General features: G+C 38.0%; 1 protein-coding gene across 8 annotated transcripts in view; it reads right to left on the minus strand.

The window, feature by feature from the left end:
- Window positions 1–21,110, minus strand: part of MAP7 (microtubule associated protein 7) — a 121,332-nt gene that overhangs the window by 42,735 nt on the left and 57,487 nt on the right. For all 8 annotated transcript variants that reach the window (XM_074896397.1, XM_074896399.1, XM_074896395.1 and 5 more), the window contains 2 exons: window positions 12,727–12,795; window positions 7,402–7,479 (listed from right to left, as the gene is read on the minus strand). In XM_074896397.1, the coding sequence (XP_074752498.1) occupies window positions 7,402–7,479; window positions 12,727–12,795 (147 nt within the window). The remainder of the gene's footprint in view (window positions 1–7,401; window positions 7,480–12,726; window positions 12,796–21,110) is intronic.

Below are 21,110 nucleotides of genomic sequence, written 5' to 3' on the forward strand. Positions count from 1 at the left end.
TCGTTCTCTATTCTCTTTTTAAAAGGAAATCTGGAGTCCATTTCATTTATTGCATGTAAAAATTGCATAATTTGATCTTTGTTATAAGCTTTAGCTTCCCTATCTAACCATTCAAGAGTGGAACTCGATTGTTCCCTTATGCAACATCATATGTTTGCCCAGTGAGTTAGACCCACCTTCACACAGGAACTACTCTAGACACAGCATCCTGTCAGCATGGTGCTATACAAATGAATTAAAGAACCCCGCCAAAAAACAGTGCACACACCCTGTCACATGGACCCTGAACACACTAAGTAACCCAAACGATGTAGTTCAAAACTGGAATTCAATCAAACCATTTTGTAGACGTTTTGAGACATCCATTTTCTTTGAAAGCACTGAGAGCACCTAAGGAGCTTAGTAGCATCTCATGAGAGTCCATCTAGCTGCAGCATGTTGGCTTTTAAAACTCAGTAGTCACTAATGTACAGACTCTAAAGATCATATCAAGATAAGCCACTGCTGTGATCCAAAAGATTTCACAGATCCTGAGATCAACTGGATCTTTTGTGCCTGGAATCTGCTTACAATGGCAACCCAGCATGAAAAGGCTCTTTGTTTCTCTGTTGAAAACAAAGCACTTCCTGAAGGATACGAGAAATTAAGAAAAGCAAAGAATAAAAAAACCCCAACAACTTTCTTAACTGATGTCGTTGGAATATTAATTTGCCTATAAAAGACATGGAGATTGATTGTTCTTTCTGTCATTAATATAAATGCTTAGACCTTTTTTGAGCATTATTTATGGTGATTTCCATAAACTTCAGCCTGTCGCATTGTTTAGAAAAAGTAATGAAAATAGAGTATTTGAACTTTCAAGACTGAATTCAGGAAGAGAATGGCAGAAAACATTTTTATGTTTTGGTATGTAAAAGAGTTAACTTTCACATACACTTTCACTGCTGGGAAGACAATCAATGCTAAACGTCTGGATAGAAGACTAATCTTCAGCTTTCTGCACCTCAGAGAAAGCATGATAAAACCATACTTTTCTGACAAGGAAAGACAGCTCAATAACAGAAACACATTATTGATGGATTAACCAAGGCAAATGGAAGTATTAGGCTGGAATAAATTATAACAAAAGAAACAGATCTGATTTCAAACAAATGTAAAAGTTACCTCTTTCCATGATCTTTAAGTTACAGGCAAAAGGCAGCAGAAAATATACACTCATCTGTTAACATGAAGAAGCTGCTAATTTTATGCTTGGACCTAGTATTTAACTAGTACATAAAGCACGATTTATGATACATCTGTTTTCTGAGAAAAAGAAAAAAATTTCTTGAATTTAACTTTTTCTGTAGATAGGGAAATAATCTTTCCTGCTTTTAGATTTTAATTTTTTTGAAGTATCAATTCCTACATTTTCCCTTATTAGAGAATCTGCTTTGGTTTTACTGTTTTCTATATGCACTACTAACATTCTTGCATGAATTTAAGGGCTTGAATTTTCCATCTACAAGGTAGGTAGGTAGGTATATACAGTGACACAATTTAATGTCCTTAGATACATGATATTATCTTCGGGAAAAATAAAAAACTTAAAGGAACATCTTTTTATCTCATTCTCATGTCCCTATTTGCAGAAACCTTTATTGCTGCTACCTCAGGCAGAAATTAACAAACTGTACTCTAGGCTAAAGGCTGAAGTTCACTCAAGGGTTAAAAAAGCCCACTCTAAGGCAAAAATTAGGAATATTAAGCCCTAGCCTGGATACCTAGATGTGCTTCTAAAAGCACAGCAAGCTGTGTTTCATAGACACACATACATTAAACACCTTGACAGAAGGAATCAGTAGATGAGCCTGCAGGAAATGTAAGATGCTTCTAAATGGTCCAATCAACTTTGAAGAGCAGCTGATTTGCAGAATGTGGAAGGGAAAAATACCCACTTTTATTATGCCTCCCCCAGAAACTACACTAAGAGCTATGCCCAGTGCTGAGCCAATGTGGGTATGGCCCAATGAAAAGGCTTTTTCTTGGGGCTGAGCCTTAACAACTTCATGATACTTCTCTGCCTTGTAATAACACATATCATCTGACAGCATGCAAGAATCATTCAAAGAAAGCTTGGTCATTGCTCAAATAGTACCTGCATGCTGAAAACTAAAATGGCATAGAGAACACTTACACTAAATCTGGAAAAAATAAAGAAAAGTTACAGCCTGATCATTGTTCTATCTTATTACGTAGTACAATCTATAAATCTGAACACAGTCATGTGATACAAGGACACAAAATTAGAGCATAAAAACAAAATTTAGAAACTGAGCCCTGGACATGCTGTTAATACCTTCTGCTTGTCTGCAAACTAGTAATGCTGGTTAAGATTACAAAGCAATGTAATTAAGACTCTATTTCAGGCACCTCTGAAGTGAGTAACAGCACAAAAGAAGGTCAATCAAGAAAAAAACATTCCAATACTAAGAGACACATAAGACTTGAAACCAATAAATTTTACACTAGAATTAACTAATTTAATGTGGGAGATGTTAATTGCAAGCCACACACATTTATTTTGTGGAAATAATTTTGTAGTTTCTTTCCCCGATCATGCACACAGAGAGCCATTCTTTGCAGGGGTTTTAGGCTGTGAGAGAAGGGGAGGCAAGCATTAAGCGTCAAAGCTTCTCCTTTCTGTTTATTCATGTGAAGCAAGGGATGTCCCCCCTAGCTCCTCTTTTACTGTCCCTTCTGCTGTCTCTTCACTTTAGTCCTCTTTCTTCTGGTTTACTACCTATATAAAGGCAGATCAGTCTAGCATTGCACTTTCTCAGTTTGTCTTTTGCATCCACCTTGGACAGACAGCTTACCTGCATAAAGATCCTAGTCTTTGTCAGTCTTCCCGAACTTTATCTTTTCTAGCTTCACAGCACTAACCTCAGCAATAGCTTTCTCCTCTGACCGCTGTTTCACCTTTCCTCACTGCCAGCTCTGCACTGTCTGAGACTGTGATTGCCTCCTTGCTGAGTTAGCAGAAAAATGGATCAGTGATGCTTTAACCATACCTAGAAATGGGGATGTTCCACAGAAATGGCTGACTGAATGAATTAGATGGTGAACTTCAGAGCTGTCATTAAAGTTGAAGTTAATGTTAAGATTCTCTAAGTCAACCTTTCCGCAGTAACCATGCTCTCAGGGACACTCAGCACAGAAATTTTTAAGCTAATCTTCCTTAAAAATTGTTTTCTTGCCTTATAAAGCCCTCTGACACTCAATTCCTCTGAGGACATCCAAAAATTATTCATATGCTAGGGTCACTGATTCTCAGTTTCCGTGGGGCTTCTGGATCTGGAAATGTCAGATAAAATTCTGTCTCCAGTTACCAGAGAAGAGAATAAGCTACAATGAGTTCACTGACAGAAAAGCATTTGGAATTTTTATTAATGTGATATTTTGCCAACGATCACTTTCAAATGGGAGAGCAATACTTATCATAATGTGATCTTTAAAAATAATATTTTAATACTTATGGTAACTGTTAAGAATTTAGTGGATTTAGTCAACCTAAAACTCAAACATATTTTAAAAACTAAGATTAATAACACATTTCCTTAAATGAAGAGTTAAGTCTGATGGCAGGATTACCATCTTTTGTTCCCAGTGCTAGAAACTAGATGAGCCATGTGTCCTTGTCAGGATCATAATTGTGATTAAAAAAGGTCAGTCTTCAAGCAGGATTAGTGTAGATAAAACATGCACAGACCTAAGACTTAAAATGTTTTTCTCAGGAATTGGGGACTGAGATATTGTGAAGTAACAACAAGAAGTCCTCTTTGCTAGGCCACTAAGGCTATCAAACTGAACCCCACCTTTTGAAAAACACATTTTTTATTTTCTTTACAGTTATGGTGAAACAAGTCTATGCTAATAAATGGAACGTGCCCAGAGACCAACTTTCATGGAACAACTTTCACCTGTATACTAAACTGCTATCCTTCAAAAGGGTGACAGTACTCAATCAACACATGAGGAAAAGCCCATGGGCCTCCCCTGTGAATTCCCAATCTTTATCTGGGAATCAGCAAGGAGACAGCTAGTTGGCTGGAGACAAAACACTGTCAGGATCTATCATAACAGTCTAACAGCAGGCACAGTTGAGTTTCAGCACTGGGGAATGCTCTTCAGCACTGTTTTATTTACTAGTACAGATACAATCAGTATGGCAGAGTTGAGGGTGGAGCCCCCCTACTGAAAAAGCAGTAGCTTTTATTAAACTTTTCCAGTTTGACTAGGCCACCTACCATGTTTGCCTTCATAAACAACTCAGTTCTGACCTGTGTCTCACACAGCTTCCAGTGCCAAACACAGCCAGTCAGCCTAACACATGCAAAGAAACCATAGTGCCAAGCTGAAGCCAGGGGACTCATGACTGCTCCCTTCAACCCGCCCTCTAAGAGCAGCACTATTTGACAGCTATCACCCTCACTTACCACCATCCCTCTTGGGATTCCTGTCTTGTATGACCCAAGAGGATAGGTCTCACACAGAGAGATCTGGTATTCATATTTTAAAGGACAGATGTTAATTTCATGCATAGGCACTGCTGGAAAGAATGCTAACAGAGACAGCACAAAACAAAACCATGATTATTAAAGAGCAAGTAACACACTGGAAGCATTATTTATAGAATCAAGTAAACATTACCCTAATAATCCTTTAAAGGTCTGAATGCATGTATCAACAAGTAATACACACATTACCAAACGGTCAGGGGAATAAAAAACTTGAAGCATGGCTACTAAGCAATTCCTAAGCAAGTCCAAGAATAAAGCTAAAAAACCAAAACCCAGTACCATTTATTAGCCATGGAAAATTAGTTGTACAGAAAAAAGGCCAAACAGTTATCCTTTCAGAAGTGTTGGGATGGCATTTGAAAAGCAATGCCTTTCCTACAGTGAAGGCACTAAAAATCCTTCCTTTTTGATGGGGTGATTAGCTGAAATAACATGAGTTCCTGTGTGTCTTCTGCATTTTCTACAGAAAGTTTCAAAACTAGACATGAAAATACTAAGGTGAAAGGCATTTGTGTAGAAGCCTTTTTATTCTTTTCAATTAAGTAGCATAATGTGATTCTCCAGAAAAGTAGATACCACCAGTCCAACCACACATATGCTATATGTATCCAGACAACAAAACCGACAGCACTCATCTTTCCTACCCTCTAAACTCTCATTAAAAAGACAAAAGGTACACACCCAAGTGTGGTAAGTAAAGTAAGACTGCTAAAATACAACTGCCAGGTGCAAGCACATCCTCAGGAGTGCAGAGCACATAGTAAGCCATCATACCACAGTGAAAGCCACATCTATTACAGCACAGTGGAACCTGAAAAAAATTAAAGCTTGAGAGTAAACAAAAAGGGAAAAAAATAGGTCTCAAATCAACCCTCCTGTAACATCAGAACACCGACTAATAAACATTATTACATTGGTACTCCACGTGATCTCAACAGAAGGTTCTAACAACTTAATTTTCATGAAAAGACGGATAATATGACCTCCTGCAGTTCAAGCTGCTGAAAGTACAAAATGGAATTGTTAAAGATTACTACCAGCTCTACACCTACAGAACTGAACACTACCTTTTTTTTGGGAGCAGAGAATAATTCCACTTGAGGTGTGACTGAAGTTCTCAACTTCTGCTTAAAAAGAAGCCTTTGCTAAACTCAATCAATCCCCTGAATCAAAAGGAGAGGAATTCAGTTTAAATCCAACTTATTTCCATAAAAAAATAATTCCTTCCTTCAGTTGCTTTACTGTTGCATGGCTGATGTCCCAGTATTAACAAAATCCAACTCTAATTTTCAGTGAGACACTTTTATGTAACAACATTATACAATGATGTTTAAGATAGACAGCTTCAGCATTTCTTTGCTATGGTTCACATGACATGACTGACTGATTATCTAGGTTCCACACTAAAAAAAAAATGAAGCTTGCATGTCATTGTAAAAATCATTGCTTTGCTGTACTGGAACACAAATCTCAAGAGACAGCTCCTAAATCATAATGGTAGCTGACAAATATACAGATGAAAGTACAACGCAACTTTCAATTTTCTTGTTAGTTCAAAATAATTCTTCATGCAATAACACACAATACACTCATACATCATGAGGGTATGCAGAACTCTCCCATTTAGGAATGAAAATTCCACATCAATTTTAAAAAAACCTTACCCTTTGATGTTGCTTTTAAAATACATCACACAAAATAACACGTTTCTCAACAGAACTCATGTTCTTCCAGTAACATTTATTTATCAATAGCTAGAAAAATCAGAAACTTAGGGAAAACTTAAGGAAAACATCTCTCTCTTCACTTGAGTAAAGCATTGCTACTACACAAGGATCAAACCTGAAAAAAAACAACCATTCAAGACATGGAAGTGTCATCTATGACTAATTAAAATGGGCCAGTAACCTCCATTTGCTCTGGAACCTGAAGAAACTAAGCCTATGCATACCATCAACCTCAACTCCAGAACCAGCTTTTTAGGGACTGGCAAACACCCTGTCATGTCATCCCCTTGAGCAAGCCACAAACAAAGCTCTCCTTTTCCCCTCCAGAACAACCATAGTGATTCATGCATAGCTAGTACAATGTTATAAGGTGCTGTAAAGAAGGAAGGATATTAATGTTATTAAGACCTAGAAGGCAATAAATCATGGCTCTCTGGGTTAGAAAAAGCAGCATAACTCTGGCTGGGGTTATGATATAGTTCTAAAAACTTATGCAAGCTAGGAAATGGAAATAAAGAACTTCTGTTTCTCAAGCCATAAGAACAATGTAGCATCCAAAGAAATCAGGGTGAATGCGTAAAAAACCAAAACAAAACCAAACAACTTGTGCTTCCCAACCTCTCAATTGCCACAGAAAGTTGTTGCAGCCAAATATACAAATAGTTTTCAGAAAGCCATCAGTTTGGCTTCACATAATTCTATAATTCTCTCACCACCACATAGTACACTGCCCATCGCTAGCTGCTTGTTAAGTAACATTCACCTTTACTATTCACTTGAACAGTATTATACATGCTCATGCACGTGTGACATTTTATAAGATAACTGAGCACAGCTATTTGACACCTGATAAAGATTTTAGCTGAAAAAAAAAGTTTATACATAAAAATTCAAACCATGCATTGGAGACACATTCTGCAATTCTATTTTATGGCAACAACGAATACATTCAACATGTTAAGTAGTCTAATCTTAATTCGCAAAATATTCTAAAACTTTAAAATTCCATTAGTGAAGCTTCCTTGCACAATTTCAGAAATCAGCCCATTTTTCATTCAGATTCACAAAAGTAATGTGACAGGTATAGCAATGATGAATTGAATAGGCCTTACCTAACTGTTTTTCTCTTTCTTCTCTCCTTTCTCTAGCAAGCCGCTGCCTGTCATCAACCTTTAGTATTGTTGGATGATCTGCAAATGGAGGGAGGGGGAAAACATCAGGCATATAGCATAAAATCAATCAGTATCATAAACAAGCTTTTAGGGGAATGACCATTAAACAACTCTAGGTCATCTACTTTCAAAACAGATCACATTTCCAGAAATCCACCTTATGGAAAAAAAGGAACAATTAAAAAATATTAATGCATTCTAATTATCAAGATGTAAAACACTCCCAAAGAATAGAGTAAGTTGTAACTCTGAACTCCAAGCAAGACTACTACCTGTACAACCCAGGAAGAAGTTTTGTGTTGTTTCTAAGCCTATAACAACGTGATTGCTTGAGAGCATTCTGACAAGATACCATCTATTATTCCATAATCTCTCTCCAAAATGCATCCACAGGAAATTCTATTATAATGCAGTACTCTCTTCCCACCACTATTGCTTCAAAAAAACCAGTAAGTCCTATTTCTTGACACCAAAGAAGCTAAGTACCCAAGCAAAACAGACTGGATCAACACTGTAGCAGTTCTAGTTGAGTTTCTGAAGATAGCATGATACTGATCTCCATAGATGTTTGTGCACACATGTGTTGAAAGCTCTGGCAAACCCATTAACACAGTGCATCACATGCATGGACTGGTAACCAGTAAAGTAAATGATAGTTCCCTCAACTATCCTTATAGATTGAAAGTTAGACACATGATTTCTTTAAAAATAACTGCAACTGTCCACTTGGATCACAGCAGTAAGACTAAGGATAACATGAAAAATCTGTGTCAGAGCTCAGGCTTGACTAAAAAAATTCAGGCTTGGTTAGAAAAACATCACTTGCTCAGTGAGTTCTCCAGAAGACAACAAAATGCTAAACATCCTATTTCCAGCCTCAGCAGTGGAGCTGTTCCAGACAAAAAGGGAACAAAATCCAAGTTACCAATTCATCTCCACATGCTGCCAAAACTAATTTCCTACTCATCCTTAGCCTGATCTGTTAAACCTGGAAAGCTGTTAATTTTATGCTTTTTCCACTAGCACTGAAAAAGTCTTCTCTGAATAAAAACACAAGTAAACAAAAAACCCCACAGAAAAATAAAAAAGATTTCTGGGTATAAAGAAATGGTCTGATTTATTTTGGTATTGAGGGAAACTCAGTTTTTAAGTATTTTAAGATAAAGAACTACCTAGGATACTGACACCATGGAAGTGCACATAAAAACAAGACAACAGATCCATTTTGCTATTTGGTGCAAATACACAAGTAAGCAATTTGTAAAAACATGTAAAGTCAGCCTGTTTGTGTATAGACTGCACACCTATAGAAAAAAGTTACTAGCAAGACAATACAATGAGTCATAAAAATGAACTTAAAGATATTTGCAAAAATAAATCCTTAAGTAAGGATGTGCTGGACAGATTTTGAACAGTTATTTGACTTAGACAAAAAATCAGTGATGTACAATTCATATTCTAACAGAAGTTTCTGCATCAAGATGACAACGTTTCTTGGATGTACGAGTTCACTGACTACTAGCTTCAGTTTAATTATGTTTGAACTAGATAGTGAAAAACTATCACCTCAACAACAGTCAGAGACTACAGCCCCAATTAATGGCATTAATAGCAATACAAAGTAAGAGCTGCAAGGAGAAAACCTATTTAACAGTTCATAGTAAGAATAACATTCAAACATGATAGCCCCAATGAAAAGTGCAACAAATGAACAATTCACCAGCAAAGACAATCCACCACCCAGTTACAGATCAAACCTTTACGGTTGGTTGAATAGCACACAGTGCTGCCATTTATTAAACTATACCTAGCCATGCCACTGCATATATTGGTCCAATGTACGGTGTAGATTAACATTTGCCTGATGTTAAGAAGTGTGCCGACTTGCACGTAGTCTCTTCAGCATACAGACACAGAGGTCAAAAGGGTAATAATATTCCTTCTCTCTCGTGACTGACACACAAGATTCAAAAAACGTGAATTTCTGTTGTATGAGTAATTAGTGTGAGTGGAATAATACACATCCACTATGAATTCCCCTGGAAAACAAGGATTCCCTTCAAGGGCTGAGCAAAGTCAATGTAATATTGAGTTGACAGAGAATGATGAGACACTGGGGACTAACGTAAAATCCTGCTTCTTTCAGAATGTACTATTCTCCTTCCAGGTTAGGTTTTTGGTTTGGGTTGGGGTTTTTTTTGTTATTCGGAGACTTCCCTATCAGGGAGAAGCAGCAATTCTACAGAGGCAGAATGGTTACATGGACAGGCAAACTGAAAAGGGCTCCCAAAAGAATTCCTAATTATAAGCAATGGAAGGAATAAAATAAATTTTTAAAGCTGCTCTCTGCCATTCTGTTTGAAGCTATCCAATTATTTTTTCTATATCACCACCTGATAGTGTTCACACCTGCACACACACAGAGCCCCTCTCCCAACACCCCAGGATGTTAGAACAATCCTAAAGAATTTACATTAAGTTGCAGGCTATGCAGGTCTTCAGTAACAAGCTATTTTGCATACATTTGGAATCACAAAGAGCTAAATCAATATTGGCACAAAGATGGGGATAACACTTTTGTAGCAGGACCAGCATTGCCTTTGCTCTACTACAAGCTGGAGCATACATTACTGGTGCAAATCTTACACTGTTAAGCAAAACGTCTTTTCTATGCCTTGAAAATGGTCCTTCACAGTTTGGCTGCAAGCCCAACCTCCAAAAACTGCATTCTGAACCAGCTGATCTGCTGACACACCCAGTACATAGCTTCAATAGCTTCATGTTGAGCAAAACAAGAAAGTTCACTGGGCCTGCTCCCCATTTAATTTCTCATGTCTCTGCTGATTAACAACCCACCAGGCAAGTACCTGGGGGATTGCCATTTCTTCTTATTCAGTAGGAATACCAGGACACACACGCAAGCTACTTTGTCCTCCCTCTTGCTTGTATTCGTCATTAGGCAAAGCTTTAAGTAGCTGCACAAAGAGATGGTAAACATAATTTGCAAATCCTACAAGAATTCCTTAATTCTTACAGAAATGATTGATAACTGGGCATATGCAAACCCTTACAGAGAACACTCTAGGAAGACCCACATACTGCTGTAGAAGTTGCAGTCTGTTTATGATGTAACGCGTGTGAACTCACAGTCAGTAATCTATTTCACTACACTTATGTAACATACAGATGCTTAATATTATGCCTGAGAGGGATAATATTAGAGATTAAAAAAACCCATAGCTTTATAAAGGGGAAATTAATGTTGTAGCTATTGCTAGAAATTATGCCTTGAAAACTACATATGAAAACAGTATTTTTCCATAAACTCACAACACTTACTTGAGTTCGAAGTTATTTTAAAAAATTTACTAGTTCATTTAAAAGACCTTAGAAGTTATGAACAGTATTTTGCAGAATTTCAGCATGAAATGTCAGTCATTTTTGGTTCCTAATTCTATTAACAAAAGGAAAATGCAAGCTTTTCAAATCTTCTACATAATTACTCACGAACTCTTAAGCACAGTTGGTATTTGTACAAATTAGGTTGTAATTTTGTTAAATCAGTAATTGTCATATGTATTTACTACATATGGCCAGTTTCTGCGACTCAGATAACTATCTGCTGCACTCGATGTGACTTCAAAAGTCAGTCTACTACTATTCACTTCCACCTATAATCCTCTCAAATCTTGTCTCACAAATGGCTTCCTTTCTGCCCTTGATTCCTAGGATGCTAACCTCTTATACTAAAGAAACTAAAAGGGATATCAAGTTGCAAAAAACAGCCAGTGTGTATGTTAGTTCACAGGGGTGCTGCAGGGAGAAAGAAATGTAAGCCACAGCATTATTTGAAAAGATGCACCGCTTGGATCTCAAATTCTCTTCCCTTTAGCTCCCTTTGCACTGCCATGCACACAGAGTTGCCTTGGCCTCCTAATATTGCATCAGCCTGCAGACACCTTCCAGACAATGACGATGTTGTTTGTAGTTACAGCTGTCATTCCTGCTGCAAACTCTTTGGTTTTCAACCAAAACAGTTTGACACAAAATTAATCCTCAATCTAAAGAAAACAACAACCAATGCCTCCAAACAAACCAAACCCAAACCACCAGCTCTCAAGAACTCTCTCCAACACTGACTCTCACCAGCTCAGTGCAGAGCTAAACCCTGCACACATGCTCTCTCCAGCTCCAGGAATTTTGTATTCCTTTCTACACACCAGCATAGATGATGGTAACACAGGAGCAGCTACACCACCTTCTGAGAAATGAAAACTGGGATTGAATTACTTCAGGTTAAAGTGGATACAGAATGCTGTCCAAAGCCAAGAGTTCTGGTTTTGCCATGTAAGTGGGTAATGTTACCTCCATTCTCTCCTTTTTTTTCCCCATTGTCCTTCTGATTGAGAGCAGCCGTGAATATTGTGCTTTGTGCCGGACCCAGCACTGCCCAGCAGAGCATGTGAGGTGTTATCTGAACACAGACAGCACTGAGATTGCTTGTCTCTGGGGATGTAGGCCAAAGGTACCCAGTCTGGAGACAGAGAAGAGTCTGCTGGTACAAAAGAGCCACTGAGCTGCCAAGCCATCAAGGAGTTGAAAAGGGGGTGCTCACAGTATGCCTAGTGCTCAGCAACACAAACACCTGTGATTCCTCAGGCACCTAAACAAGATCATTATTAACTGCATATTTTAAACTTGGGTACCTGAACTGCAATACGGGCAAATTTAGATATTTTAAGTGCTCTTCTAGATCTTGGTCTAAGCATGTAAGTGGAACAGACTCATGGCATCAAGGCCTACATTAAGCATTTTAGTACAGACACTTTCAACCATGTAAGTGAACAGTGAATTAAATCCATGCAATGTACCAATCAGGTAAGCCCACTGTACAGAGCATAATACAGAATATGACATGCTTTGTGTTAAGTGAAGAAATATCTGAACAGAAGCGCATTCATATAAAGCTGTAAGACTGCCTACAGCAGATAATTCTCATGCAAGCACAGATTCAAGTATAGTGGCTTCTGTTGCCTTATCTCACTTCACAACTCTCATTCGTAATCTGTACTAAAAGTATTTTTTTCAGTTTTGCTTCTTTGCAAACAGAGATTCCAGCCTAAGTAAATATGAACAGTCATTGATATCAGTCTTGACCAAAACAGTAAGGCCATCAATATTTCAAAAATTCTTAACACAACAGCTGTTTTTCATACACGACTGTGGCAAACAGCATTATAACATAAAGCATGTGGAATGGCGTACCTGGTTTAGTTCCGGTGTTGCTTTGTCCTGAAGGGACTTTCTTGTCTTGTATTTTAGAACCTTCAGGTACTAAAATAAGGAAGAAAAAAAAAGAGATTGGTTAACCACATTACTACACAACAGCTCAACCACTTTATTATAATGCAACTTAAACATTGCCAAACTCCCTTTAAAACCAGAACATTCTGAAATACCACTTTATAATACCATTCCACACCATTTTGCATAGAAAAACCCCTGAAGGTTACACAGAAGACACTGAAGCCGCAATAAAAGTTCCCTGTTCAAGTCGAGGGAAGAGCCACAAGAAGACTACATTTTAACAATGTTGGTTTTAATCAGGTGTATGATTCATTTTTCCATGCTGTGCTAATTTTATACATGCAGCTAATTTTTCTTCCTTCTCAGTGATGCTTTGGAAACCACTACTTCCAAAGAACAGCAGCCTTTATTTTTAAAAAATTTAATTTCCCTTGGAGGAAGCTGGATTAATCACACTGAAACTCAAGTCAGGGGTAATAACAGAATGAAACTGCAGAGTGACTTTGAAGAAGCAAAGGTTCAAAGATGTTGCAATGTCTGGATGCAGTGAGGAAACTGTGTTGCTAAAGGTGACTTGCAGATCCTAGGCTTCTAAAGGTATGGTACAAGATACTGGTAAAAACTTCACACACTCTTTACAAATTACTAACACATGCATTATGCAGAATGGAAGAGAGGACAATTTATGACCTGAATGAAATCTAACAGAGGATATATTCCCATTATTTTCTATAGACTTGTTTTTGATCAGACCCTGTCAGTCTACAAATAGGTAATTCGAGGGGTCTGAATGCCCTTTCAACAATTCTTTATAAAGAAAAATCACAAGATTAATTATTGTACTTCAAATCACAACCATATCCTGGGCTCAGCATCTATTTATAATTGAAAGCCAAGCCAGGAAATTAAATGCCATGATTTTCTCATCTTACTACTCAATCCTTATGTCCAAGAGCTCTGCTATAGGAGTGTTTGAGTCCAGAACAAGCAATTCGGGAAGAGCCTAAAGACAGACTGTAAGAATTCTAAGAAACCTTCCACAGACAGCTTGAAAGTATTTGCAAGCAAGGATAAAAAGACAGTTTATTGATATATAAAGCTTAGGAGAGGGAAAAACCCCTCCAATTAATTTAAATTAAATATCACTAGAAATGAAAGTTGGAAAAAAGTGAGTAATCACTCCAGCTTTAAAAGATAAACAAGCATTACTGTATTACATGCACATTAGAAAACATAATTTAAATTTTTTTTTTCAGAAGGCTCCAAGCAATTTCCTGTGGTTGTCAGCTTTAATATATACTCAGGCCTCAGTGCCTCAGCAAGTTCATTCCCCTCATGGCCTGACAAAAGTCTTTATTTCCCCTTTACCTCCTTCAACAAGCATGTTTCAGCATGAACATAAAGGATAAAAGGTAGCAGAAGGAACCTATTTGACACTTACTGCACCTTTTTTGCAGAGGGGAGGCAGGTGAGGGAAACAGAAAAATAGTGCTGATCAAATGTTTAGTATTCAAAGGCAATATTTTGCTGAGAGCAGTGTTCAAAAATCACATCATCTCACCAAAAAAAAGTGTGAAATTTTAAATAATTGTCAAAAAAAGACACTTGCATCCCTGACATCTGTATTAAGTCTCTTGTGATCAATGGAAGTAACTACTGTTGAACTTAACAAATATTGATTCCAAATCACAGTAAGAATTGTCACACCTTAAAGACAGACCAACAAAAGATTTCAGTATTTTGCCATTTTAAAGGCTTCATACAAAGGATTAGTTTGACCTGCAGGTAGATGGACAAATTTTTGGCAAGATAATTTGAGCACCACTGAACACTTGCACCTCCAGGCTTTGCAGGATCTACCATTATCAAAACTCATACTTTCTCCTCTCAGTGTTCCAAATGGCTCGTACTAAGTCTGAAAAAAATATGGTTTATTCACCAAAGTGCATTTAAACTCTTTATATCTTACTACCATGTAAACTTTGGTGGGGGGAGGTAAAACAGACTTTCCTCCTGCTCAAATTAGCCATTTAGAACATTCTCAGAAAAAGTCCTGCTGTAATGCATGGGGAACCTACATCATGATTCCCACCAGCCTTGCCTAGGGCATCATACAGAAGAGGAAACTATTATCAAGTAGTAAAAAAATTGTTTCTGAGCATTAGTGAGAGCACTGATCTACTAGCTTCAGCACAAGTTTCTTCACATCTCTCATACAGTGCACACACATTATTCAAGCATTGCACCATAGGATCACACAATACTCCATTAACTTCAAAACAATGGTTTAAATGCCATCCAGATAAATACACTTATAACAGAGCCTTGGTACACAGAGTAATATTTTTTGCCATGTTGCTTCTTGCCTGACATTTCCTTGGAATATTTTGCGACACAGTATGAGCGTACATTCATATGACCACTCATATGACAAGCGATGAAAAGAACAGATGGCACAAGCATGAATTTTAATATTGCTGGGTATCAAACAGGAATTGGCACAAGTATTTAGTAACTACTGTAGGTGTGCTCCCACATAAAATACCTCTTGCTCTAAAACAGATACAGATTAATCAGAGCACTAAACATTTGAAATCCAAATCTAAATATTGACAGCACCAGTTCCAGCAAGATTCAATATCCTAGCACATGCCAGGAAAGACATAGTTCAACTACCTAATACTTGCCTGCTACTTAGCTTGAACCACTACCTTTACATGGAGGGAATAAAAGTTGCATAAAGAAGTGTTAAAAATAAGAGGATATTTTCTTCTCCTCTAGTTACACATGCCTGCATGAAATGCCTAACTGCAAGTATGTAAATTTAACTAAGCAGTAAAAGCCCAGACATACTAAAAATGCAAATCTGTCAGATGATTTTAAGATATGTGCTACTGATTATTGCTTAAAAGGATAGAACTTCAAGGCAGCTTCTGAGGATTAAAATGGAAGTGTGAAACAATACTGTGAACAATACATTCCTTTGGCAATACAAGTTAAATACCCGAGTTAAAATGGATTTTTGTATTGCCTAAATACCTAAGTATATACAAGTATCTAACTGAATCACAGAAAACAATGGAAAGAATCCAAACTAAGTTACTATATCTTCATTTTGTAATAGTAAACAAAGAAACGTCACCTAAAATTTTATTACTTTAGGTCATATACTTGTGAATTTAGAAGAAGTTACATCTGCAAAATAAACTGGAGGATAACATCACCAAAGCAACATAAAGGATTCTGCTGCCATCCTGATATGTGCACTACATTATTGTATTTTGGTCTTTTAATAATGTAGCATGGTCTATAATAAGACCCTGAGTGGGAATCAAAAGATACTTGGCTCCTCTCAGCTCTGCCATCACTATATGGCATAGTATGAAACAGAAAACAAGACCTCAGATTTTCTATCTGGAAGCAAGGAAAAAAAGGAAGGGGGAAAAAAAAAAAAAAAGAAAAAGATAGGTACTGCTACAAAATGCATATGCATTTGTAAACATAGAGCTCTGAAGTAAAACCAGTTGCAGCACAGAATTCACTATTTAAACATTCCAGAGGCAGAGCTGAAAAGGATGCATAAGGCTAACCAGTGCTAGGGAGGATCTCTGTAGGTTCAGCTTTTAGTTTTACCTTGAACCAAGGCAAGTGCAAAACTGGCAGGTTATTCCTAAAACCCAGTTTTGTGATGGAAAATAATTCTGTTTACAAATCTATGATTGGTTCTGCTATGTCTATGTGTTCACAGGCAGGTTTAATCAATGCTTCTATTACTAGGATGAGTACAAGCTCTAGAAGGACTGATAAGTAATTTACTCCATTTCCCATTATAATTACATACAGTCACTTCCCACAGCAGATAATATTCCTTGTCTCAAGTACCTGTACCAAAGCCTACTTTCTAAAAGGTAAAAAAAAAAAATGATAACGTGAGAAGTACTGAAGAAAAGCTGTTCCATGATCAGTATCTGTCAGATAGACTGTAAGGTTATTAATGGCATTTTTTCTAAGGTGTTCCTCTTGAAGTAAAGAAATCAGCTATCCTCAGCTTCTCCAAAGAGGTCTGCATGAGCAGAAATAGGAATTACTAGCAAAGGGAAGCAAAGCAAGTGCAAAGACAAACTGCATCTTAAAAGGTGTAAAGCTGTGCAAAAGTCTCATAGGAAACCTTGAAAAAGAACTATAAGGTTTTAGTGCTTCTTCACCTGCCAGGTAAGCTGTGGTCAAATCTGGCTTGAGAGACTAGCAAGACAGCACATCCAAACAGAAAAGCCTAAGATGTAGAGCCCCTGAGAGGATGCCCTGGAAAGCAAGAAGAACATTCACCCAGACCATGGAAAAACCACAGAATGCCAAGCAAACACTGAGCTGGGAAGTGTCACACCAGCATTTTGACAGGCTTTTTTAAAAAGCACAAGAGCTGTGCAGATTACAAGCATTTGCTTTTCACACTGGCAAATCAAGTGCATGTTTGCACAACATAACCAGCTATCCCCAGCGAAGTGAACAGCAAACCAGAGCCCCCATAGCAAGGCTGGACAATGTTAAAGCCCTGTTCAGTTGAGGAAGGACATTGGCCACGGGACAGAGGCAGCTGCACTACCAGGTCTCCGCTTCCAGAAGTGGAATCGTAACAGATGCAATGCAGTGGGAAGGAGCACTTAGAGACCACAAGCAAACGATGGTGCTTGGACCCCGTGTCAGGGTCAGGACATACACAGCAGCCCCCACAGAACTGCACCCTAGCAAACAACTGAAAAAAGGAACTGTACAAGGGCTGCACAGCAGTGGATGGGAGCACAAGCACAGGTCAACCCAAGGCACGCAGACAGCTATGTCTCGGTGTGCTGAGCAGCAAAGAGGAGAGACCACCTTCCAGTTTCTTGCTCTAATTCCACAATAAGAGAGAGAAGTATTGAAGAACAACCAGGAGGAAAAAGAAATAGCTACAACAGAGGAGGAGGAACTAAAGGGAAAAAAGAAAAAAAAAAAATCTAGCTATTCTGTCCCTGCCACTTGTCAGCTAATTCCCCCATTTGACTGAACAGCTGCTTAACAGCCAGAGAGTGCCAGGGGATGTGTTACCTGATAGAGAAGCCATCAGAAGTGACAACTGGAACAAACTAGTGCCTCAGTTAAGAAGTGTTGCTGATACACAGCAGAGGAAATCCAGCATTAAATTGGGAAATTAAAACAGAGTTAACTGAGAACTATTATGTTCTTTACTCCTTAGCATCCAACCCTGCTACCCCAACTACTTCCTTATGAACATTGCTCCAACAAACAAACAAAATCCCACTCTTTAGTTCACAAGCTTGTTTTATATAGCCTGATATACAAAATGTAAAAATGTATAGTTTAAACTAGTCAAAAATAAGCAGAAAATACAGCCTCCTAGGACTGTTTAAGCAAGAATGAAGAAGTGGGGCTATCCTATGCATTTTTGGCTGACTAGCATATCATTAAAATTGGAGGTATTGCTGTGCTGGGTGAAGTGTGTTGAAAGTGCAGATACTGACAAAGTTTATTAGCTTAAATACAGAACCACATTAAGACCCAAATCCCAAATACCTGACTTGGAATAAGAATCTGAGCATTCATCAACTGGCTGTTCTGTTCTAAAGCAACATCATGGAACTTCAAGACTAAAAAGAGTCTCTCTAATGGCAAAACTGGAGTGTTTATCTTACTAACAAATTTATGTGAGCCATGGTCCAGGGGCTGAATACAGGGAAAACAAAGTTCAACATGAATAAAAGCTTTCTCATTGCTTGAGACTTTTGCCTTTTCTTACATTCACTGTTATAAGACTTTGGTAATATGTACACATGTAAAAGCTACTCTCCATATTTACAGTAAAATATATCTTACAAGTCTTTAGCATTTCTTATTCTTTGTATTATCAGTAGTGTCCATATATATATATATATATACACACTTAGACAAACAATATACTAAGCAATATTTTAGTGCCATTTTTTGCTCTAGAGTTAAGTACTGCATTCATTCCATACTTATCTTTTACTTGTATTTTAAAATTGGAAGCCTGGGAAGAAAGGACGGTGATCTTTCCAGAGATAAATAGGTTTGAAAGTCCTATGCCTGGCCAAAAATTACTGAGATGCATGCAGCTCAGCTGATAGATAAAAAGGTAAAAAACAAGCAGCTGGATGTTTAATATAAAATCTTCAGAGTAAGTCAGGATAAAGTTACGATCTGATTTCCTCTTCAGAAATGTGGAAGGCAGTAAGTCTTAAAAAATACACAAGAAAAAAACCCACATATGCACTCATTAAAGACTACAGTTTTCACAAAATCCACTTGTCAACAGCTCTGAAACTACTCAAGAAGAGCTTGGGGAGAAGCGGCCTGGCAACCTGTTTCAGCACAGCTGGAGACAACATGTTCTGGTATTGCTGCACTGTACTGGAGGTTGGACTGACCTTGGACAGACCACCTTCCTTATACTGCTGGTTCTGAGCTGAACACTGAGTCAAGGCTACTCCTTGCTTTCATTTATTCACTGTGTAAGCACACTCTGGAGCCCTAATCTTGTTCAGGACTCGATGTACTTTTATTAAAATTATTATAAACCAGTGCTTTGTGTGTAACAAAATTACACTGCAACTAGTACTAGCTTTGCTTTTGTAAACTCTCATGCACAAATACATAAGTTACCGAAGTCCTTCAAAATGACTTAGCAAGAAAATTTTTACTTTCGGCTAACACATGCTACAATATGATGCTGCTGAGAAGCATGGAGATGGATCAAGCTGAGAGATGCAAACACAAGAGCTTAAACACAAAACTGAACCCTCTCATTTGCTCATCACTGAAACTCATTGGTACATACTGATCAGAAAAGTTGTGCCCGAGAGATGTTTACTCTGACACTTGAACAGTGCAGGAACACAGGAACTAAGCATGAGCATTTTATTCATATTAAACATCATCTCCTTTTCTCCTACTTTGTAACAACTTTAAACTTTCCTTCCCTGCAGGAAGTAATAAATGGTGGCCTGCGCGTTGCTGTTGGTCTCCAAAGAGCAAGCAGCCTACCAACAGTAAGTGCCTAGCCACAGACCATTCTGAAGCAGGCTTCATCCTTTAAAAATCTTGCTGCAGAGCCCTTCTTATGCAGCAGATATGCTGGCTTGGTACCAGCAGAAGCTCCCTGAGCAACTGCTGAGGACAGGAGCAAAACAGCACTGTAAGGAACACCTACTCTCAGTCACTATGGAAAATGAGCTTCCTGGTATCTCAAGGAAGGCTCAGAGACTGGTTCAACAGAGAGTTCAGTTGGGAGGATCAGAAGTACTGGGGGTGAGGTCAGAAATCAAGATTTTTTAGTACAACAGGATGGGAAAGCAAGAGAACTATCTGGAGATGGGAAGACTGTAGGACTAAGTGATAGGTTGCAGAAGGGACAAGAAGAGAATCAGAGGATTCCAATAGGAAGGGAGTCCTGCGTGACAATAACATGCATTTTGCAGCACCTTGGTCACAAGAGATGTGAGCTCTTTCAGGAACAGAGGAACCAAAACACTCACGGTGCACTGGCTTTCTTTCAGGTTAATCCTTTGGGGAAGAGCATGCAGATCAGAGCAGAACCGAAGCATCAGGACAGAAAGACCACACTCTGCACACTTACTGTCAAGCCTCCTCCAGTCCACTCGAAAAAACCCCAAGCCCTCTTAAAAGCCCTGGTGCAGATGGTTCATAAAGAGACACTACAAAGATTTCCCTAACAGAGCTACCATTTCAGAAGAAAAATAGGAACACATCCAAACTAACATCATCAGGCTTCCTAATTTAAATGCTTCAGAAAACTGTTAGCAGAATGGGTATGGCTACACTGTTAGAGCTCCAATCAAAATCCTTTTGTAGCAAAATGTTCTAATGAGCAACACTTCTAAAATTATTTTTAAAAGATTTATAAGGTTCTGCCTATTACTATAGCAGTGCAGCAGTAAGAACTGCAAGGTGTGTGAATTCTCTAAAAGGCTTAGATCTAATGTCCTCCAGTGATTTAAAACTAAGATCTAGACTTCCATTTTGAAAGAATAAAGAGACACGGCTATTTTGGTTACATGTCAACACTTAGATTCTCTTGTTAAGGGAAGTAGGTCAAAGGAACTGCTGAGGGAACTAGGGGGAAGCAAAGAGTACATTTAGACTATAGACCAGTTTTCTAATTTTAGTACAGGTAATAAAAGTCTTCACAATTTCAGATAGAAGCTTTTTGAAATATTCATCATTAGCAAGTGGAAAATGCCTATTTTTTTAAAAGTCTAAACAGCAGTACTTATGTGGTACATTTGAAAGTTAGAGGTTTCACTAAG

This window comes from Athene noctua, chromosome 1 (assembly GCF_965140245.1).
Source record: "Athene noctua chromosome 1, bAthNoc1.hap1.1, whole genome shotgun sequence".
Classification (NCBI taxonomy): domain Eukaryota; kingdom Metazoa; phylum Chordata; class Aves; order Strigiformes; family Strigidae; genus Athene; species Athene noctua.